At 31.7% G+C, this 7,702-nt stretch overlaps 1 protein-coding gene across 1 annotated transcript in view; it reads right to left on the minus strand.

Annotated features, from left to right (window-relative positions):
• LOC108560583 (NACHT domain- and WD repeat-containing protein 1) overlaps positions 1 to 4,298 on the minus strand; it is a gene marked incomplete at its 5' end in the record, with an annotated part of 19,755 nt that extends 15,457 nt beyond the window's left edge. The window contains 1 exon segment of the mRNA XM_017918207.1: positions 4,136 to 4,298. Coding sequence (XP_017773696.1) covers positions 4,136 to 4,241 — 106 coding nt within the window.
• Positions 4,299 to 7,702: the final 3,404 nt, after the last annotated feature.

Consider the following 7,702-nt stretch of genomic DNA (forward strand, 5'->3'; position numbering starts at 1 on the left):
CAGGATTATGAAGAGAATGAATTTGTACTTGAAACAAAAAAAAAAAAGTCCTTTAACCGAATGCTGTTGTGATTAGAGGATTGCTTTTGAACTAAGATTAAGGACTAAGTACATTCCTAACTGTTTCTGTTTAAGTTAGAATTAGCAGTGCCCACTCTCGGAAGGACACAATCCAAAAGGATTAAGGGCTGATATAAACTTTAACGAAACAAACATTACGTACAATATCAACAACTATATATATATTGTGTAATTTTTGATAACTTCAAAAGTAGAGTCTGTAGTTTTTATTAAATAATATTTTTCATTAAATTTCATGTAATGTTTAATGCATTATTATCCATTAATATTATATAAATAATAAATAGAACAATATAGTAAATATAGACAAATTTAAATAATTCATTTTTTTTTACAAAACTATTAAAGTTAATTCAAAATAAAATAAACAATTAGTTTAATGGAATGCTTTTCTGATTAGTGGATATTACATAAAGTGGGATTAAGGACAAATCATGTTCCTAACTGTTCGTGCTTACTTTAGAATTAACGACGTCCACTCTAAAAGGGGTTACGATTCGAAAGGATTACGGAGGAATAAAAATTAATGAAACAAGCATTTTATATAATGGAACTAAATATAAAAGTTTGTACAATTGCCGTGAAATATTATTGAATTTTTTTGTTAAAAAATATAATAATTGCAATGAGAAAGGATTTATTTTGTTTGAAATTTCATATTTTTTTTGTACATATATCTATGTATATCCTTTTGAACGAATTAATTTATATAATCACTACTTATGGTTACGTTAGAATTAACGAGGGGGCACACTCGGAAGGACATAATTCGAAAGGATTAAGGAGAGACATAAAATTTAATTAAACAAATATTACGCTCGAAAGACGCTGTAGTGTTCCTTGCTAATTGTGCAACAGAGATTGAATTTCACATTGTAATTAAAATTGTTAATTGGTGCAGGTCTGGCGACACCAGGACGATTTATAAGGATTATTAGTTTCTATATAAAAATAAATATGTTGTTATCCTTAAACTGAATTTACTTTGTTAGGATTATGCTGATTGTTTATTTGAGGATGAGAAGCGCGAAAAGGAATAATTGCAATAACTCAGGAGTAAAAGGCTTTGACTTTATGGGTGGAACGGCGTAAGCTAACTTCCAAATCGAATTAAATCTCATTAGCTTGTGAAAATGCACGCGGTGCCACCTCTTTTTTTTTCATCCCCCATTTTCCACCTTCACGTACAGAATTTATTCGCTCCTCATTCACCCCCAATGCCTGCTACGTTAGCTCATTATCCTTGCTCGAAAAGTTGTTAATTACTGTCTGCCGCTGTTGTTGTTTCTTGTTTCTTTTTCATTACAGTTGCTGCCGTTACATAGACTGCACGTGGTTTTGTTTATTTGCAGTCTGTTAATTAATGAAAATGTGCTTTTACGTCTTTTCCTACCCGTTAATATACAGCAAAATACAGTTTTCAACATATTTTTAATTATTTCCATGATTTTCAACTCGCTTACACAGTAATTCAAATGTATATTATACCAAATTTATATAAAAGTAAAAATTCATAAAATTATTTCATAGATTTTTTTTGCATAATTTATTACAATGATATAAAAATAATGTAAATTGGGATTCTTTTTTTTTCAGTAAATCTCCTACGCTTTTTCAGTTCATTTTATTACATATTTCACTCTGTTACCAATCTTTCTTTTGTCAAATCAGGTTATTGTCTTTTTTTTTGCATTTTTGTTTATTTTATTTATTTTTGTAAAACATTAATACCAGAAAGCTGAAGGCACAAAAGCTTATAGCAGTTTCCATATCATACCATACCCTATATAACTGTAATACATATATGTAAATAAAAGATATTTTAACTAAATTTCAATAAATTAATAGGAAAACGTGCGACTTTTCGTGCTGTTATAAATATTAATTTTGTATTGGTACTCATCGCTGATTCATCAAATGTGACGTATTTCATAACCATATAAGGATTTGTTTAGCTCTTGGAACTGCAGCTGATTCGTCGTGACAATTCGAGACGATTCGTGTCCCAAACGAGGATTATTTATACGTTTTAGTACCACTGTGTAATATCGCGACGCAGACAAAACGCACACCTGCACATGACTCATCGTTAAGCAGGTGTTGCGAGTTCATTACCATATAAGGATTTGTTTAGCACTTGCAGCTGCATCTGTCGTGATAATTCGAGAAGATTCGTGCCCATACGAGGATTGTTTAAACGTTTTTGTAACACTGTGAGATATCGCGAGGCATACAAGTCGTGCACCTGCAAATGAATCATCGTTACGCAGGTGTTACGTTTTCATTACCATATAAGGATTTGTTTAGCACTTGCAGCTGCATCTGTCGTGACAATTCGAGATGATTCGTGTCCCATACGAGGTTTGTTTATACGTTTTACTACCACTGTGGGAATTTAAACTTGTTAGTACTGCTGTGAGATATTGTGACGCAGACAAGTCGCGTTTTCGTAACCATATAAGGCGATTTTACACGCAAATATACATAACGCATTGATCATAGTGTGTTTTATTGCTGATCAAGGTAATTAAAAATAATAATATTCTAATTTTTATTTACTCAAATCACGATTTTATAATTTAAAAAGTTACAACTTTGTTTTAAATTAAATAATTTGTAATATTCAAATTAAAATTACCAGAGACAATATTGCCTTTAATAAATATGTAGAAATTAATTGATAGAATCTTATGTAGCGTCAATAAAAATTCTTAATTTATTAGTTATTTGTTAGTAACAATAACTAAAGAGATTATTAAATAATTTTAAAAATTTACAAAAGAAAAAAAATATATATNTTTTAATATTAAAACGTATTCAGATTTAATGATGCACAAAATATTAAAACATTTCAATCCAAGAAACTATACCAAGTTTTAATTGAAATCTTGCAAGAAGTAATCAAAAGTTTATATTGGAAAACGAGTTTGATTCTCGTATAAATCCATTAATTTATTAATTACCACATTTCATTAATTATAAAATTTATTGCAATTGTTTTACAAAATGATAATTATTAATAGTAAATAATAATAATAATTTCAATATTTGTTGCAACAAATAAAAATTGTATGTATAAATGAATTGTACTATTGATTATGTGTAGGTCTTTGCACTCGAAATTATAAATTTGTAAGCTTCACAGAAAATTGTGCCATTTCAACTATTTATAGCGTTATACAATAAATAAATGTGCATAAATTATTATATAATTGGAATTTCGCGTTGGTTATGCGAAGAGTGATAAATATACATTAGAATTGGGAATCAAGACTCATTATAATTCCGGTTATCATCCGAGAACGGAACGAGTGACGGAACGGAAATTAAATAGGGAGGAAATAAAAGTTTACTAACCCATCTAATAAGCTTGAAAATTTCCATAACGGTACGCTATTAACTGATACATTTTTTACTGCCTGATATAAAATTCCCCGTATTTTTTTTTATATGGGAATTTCACATTTCACCACCCTTATTTTCATTCATTTATTTCAGAATGAAATTTCAATAAATATTATAATGCAAATGGAAATTTTCATAAAAGCACAAAATAATATCGATTGACAATTTGTAGTTATAATCAAGGTAGAAATGGAAAATTTCACATGTGTAACCAAAATTATATAATTCATTAATTTATTTCATAGTGGAATTTCACGTATCACATAAACCATTGATTTGTAGCTGTAATCAACGTGATTAGTGCAAATGGGAAATGTCGCACGTGCACCAAAGATTCGAGAGTCCCAATTAATGTTTATGTGCTTATACCACCCGAATATTCAGTTTGTAGATTGCTCCAGTAGCGAAACCACAATTGTTCCGCGCGTTGCGTCGCCCATAGTTCTCTCATGCCGGAACGAACGTTTTAAATAATTTGATACAGCAGCAAACCATGATATGAAGCCGCGTTCATCAAATGGGAATACGCAGCATGCGGAACGGACTTTGTGCTCATCATTCATCCAGTTTGCTACGACCATAAAGCGCGAAGCTTGACAGGAAACTGAATGAAGAAAAAAAAAATAAAACAATGCTAAACGAAACTCACCTTTCTTGTCGCTGGCGACGAAGATCTTAACAACCTTAGCTTTAGGCCATTTTGCAGTCCTCTGACCCTGGAGGATCTCCAGAATGATGTCGTCGTTACTCTGCATCCTGCTGTGTCCTTTTGATCCCCTTCAACGTCCTCGCGAAGAGGAGCGATGGATTGCCTGGAAAATGCGATCTCGTTATCATACTTTGCATGCGTTACAAAGGAAATCACGCGAAGTGGGCCAAACTCAACTTTCCCAACTCAATTATCGCACAAAACATTCTTATCCCCCCGTTAAATAACTTCCACCTAGTCGACTCCATCAAAATTCTCATTGAATCTTATCCCGGCGCCTCCACAAATCGATTTTTATTTTTTACTAATGCATTCAATTTAGCTGATCAATTGCCTGCTTGAACGCATTAAAATACAATGCGCGTTTCGAATACTAAAGCCGCTTTCGCAATTCAATTATTAACATTCCCGCGGGAATCGATAACAAATAATTAGGTTTTATTAGTGGAGTGCTTGAAGGAGGCGTAATCGGCTATTCCATAGAGAGATTTCATTCAGTTTCGATAAAAAATAAAAGACGGACGAGGAACAAGTAATTCATTTTTAAGTGGCGAACTTAATGAAGTACCCGGAATCGAGTTTAAAGGTCATGGAATGTAATTATTGGAACAAATTTAATTGAACATGAAATCGCTTCGCCTTATTTTTCTTAAAATTTAATGATCACTAAAATTAAAATAAAATAACGCATTTTTTCCCAATTAAATTAAATATAATCCTATCACAATAAATATATTATTTCTAACTAATTTTTCTAATAATCCAACTTTATGTACAAACATTTACTTTTTTGTTACAATTTAGAATTTGATGATACAAATTTTATTTATATAACTTTATCCAATGCACTTTTCTAAAATGCAGTCAGAAACGTTCGCTGTGCTATGTTTAATAATGAACAAAGATTGAAATTTTAATGTATGCTCTCCGAATTGGAATATTTAAGGCTCATAAAACGCCGAGAAGTTTTCTTATCCTTGCATAATTTACGTTTTATTTCGTCGTCGTCGTCGTCGAGATCAATGTGTTTTACGTCCATTTGTGTATTTTCTAGAGCGTGCGGAACGGCTTAGGCAACGGCAACGACCATTCGGGCGTAGAAAAAAGTGTCCTTTGATGTTTTCGCATTTGTGACGGGTTGGGGTTGCTTGAGTTATCGAACACACCTCATCAATCATATCCCCAATCGACCCACCTTTTTCGGATGTTGTTCCTTTGCGAGGGCTTAAATTAAAGGGGTGTCTCTCCGAAATATGGCTGAGGGAAAAAAATAAAACTTTCCCGTGTTTGTTTCCGGTTAATGGTACACAGACACATTCGCGCAATAATAGTGATAAATCGCACATCGAGTTACGCGATTTTCGTGATTGATCACCGACGGTGACTGGGATTATTCTCGCTTTCGCCCTTGGATTGTATCACATTTTTATATATATATCTTTTTTGATACATTAAAAATCAATAAAAAAAAACTTATATAATAATATCAATACTATTAGTATCATATAAAAATGTTGATCGCGCAAGAGGCGGATATATCCGCCATATCCTTTACACGGGATATTTCTAAACAAGGAGCAAAGTCATTTTTGCAGACGGAGCCGTCATAACATAATAATACACAGTAGTTTTGCAAAAAAATAGTTGAAAATGCGACGCAAAGGATTAATACCATGATTTTTTTAAATTTTATAGTGCCTTTATTACTACACATTGTTTTTTTTTTTGGCTAAATTTGTCAAACTTTATTGTGAGTTTGTTTAATTTACTTTTGTATAATAATATCAATACTATTAGTATCATATAAAAATGTTTATCGGGCAAGTGGCGGATATATCCGCCCTATCCTTTACACGGGATATTTCTAAGTAAAGTCATTTTTGTAGACGGAGCCGTCATAATATAATAATACACAGTAGTTTTGCAAAAAAAATAGTTGAAAATGCGACGCAAAGGATTGTAAACGTTACACATTGTATTTTTTTTTGCTAAATTTGTCAATAAACTTTATTGTGAGTTTGTTTAATTTACTTTTGTTTATAATTATTGCAAATTTGGCAATTTGGATTATCCAAGTAATTACATCATGCTGGAATGCTGTCCAGTATGTTAGAGGAGGCTCCTTCGACCCCATCAAACATGCATCCGACTGTATTAATTAACCACTTGATAGCAATGAGTACGTCTGGTCCAATATGGACTTGCAATTTCGGTGATATATGATGTCCAACATGCAAGTGACCACTGAATTACCCACGTAAGACTAGAAACAGTATAATTTTAGTTGCAAACTATGGCAATCATCGCCTATGTGATCCATTTTATGGTCAACAATGCATCACCATACTTTACAGAGTACTTTACACGCATGCAGCAGATGTAATTTAAATATTCTTCGTCATCGCCGCTAAAATGCACTTTAATTAAACGCCGATTCTTCTCTCTGAAAAGCAGCAATCCACATGATTGCTCACTTGTATCCAATTATCTTATTTGTTCGAGCTTATTTATAACTATGCTGTGTCATGGCACATACATGACTCTTATATGAAACAGATACAAACATGACGGCATTGTAGACACTTTACCCAACTAAATGGAAACTTACTAACTAACTTTGCTTTAAACTAACTCTTTCCCGAATCTCTAAACAAAGCACAGGTGCTACACATACATTATTTACCATATTTATTTATTTTTACACTTTTACTACAAAATCTTTTCACGTTATACTCAATTCTTCGAAAAATATTAAAACGACAATAGATATTGAATATGAATGTTAAAAAAAAGAAAATATAAAATTCAAATTTGATGAAATTATTTTAGTTTTTCTGAATAATAATTTATAAACTAATAAATATTGAATGTTCTGAAAATATTGGACAAGAAAATAAATTTAATGTCTTGTATGAATTTGACAATATTTTTAACAATATTATTTTTGATATTTAGTAATACAAATAAGACAAGATAAACTAATATCAAAATATTTGAAACTGCGACTTGGATTTTCTGAAGCGTGTAGTCCGATAATAATATATTCGGTCGCAGTTTTATTTTTCCATCAGTTTCCGCTTCACCGCTTGTTTTCATCTAATACATTTTCTCTCGGCTTCCTTCCTTACTTCCATCCGTCTTCCCCTTGTCACGCGCTCCATTTTCACGTATTCATCTGCCATTACCGCGTCCGAATCTCAATTATTTACAATTCCGCGTGAATCCATACACAACGCCTCCGAACTTTCTCCTCTCTCACAAATTTCTATTTTTACTTCCAGACACATTTCTGCTACTCTAAATACATACACTCTGCTTATCTTCAAGATCATCATTTATCTTCAACAAACGTCTACAAGCCTCGTATTTATATAAGTAAAAGCATAACATTTAATAAATTACTTCACTTCACACTCAATGCATTTACCTAAGATTTTAGTTTTATAACTTTTAAATTATACATTTATAAAAATTTGATACATTTACCAAATTATCACATCACAGGAA

The sequence above is a fragment of the Nicrophorus vespilloides genome, unplaced genomic scaffold (assembly GCF_001412225.1).
Source record: "Nicrophorus vespilloides isolate i.1.1-1 unplaced genomic scaffold, Nicve_v1.0, whole genome shotgun sequence".
Classification (NCBI taxonomy): Eukaryota; Metazoa; Arthropoda; class Insecta; order Coleoptera; family Silphidae; genus Nicrophorus; species Nicrophorus vespilloides.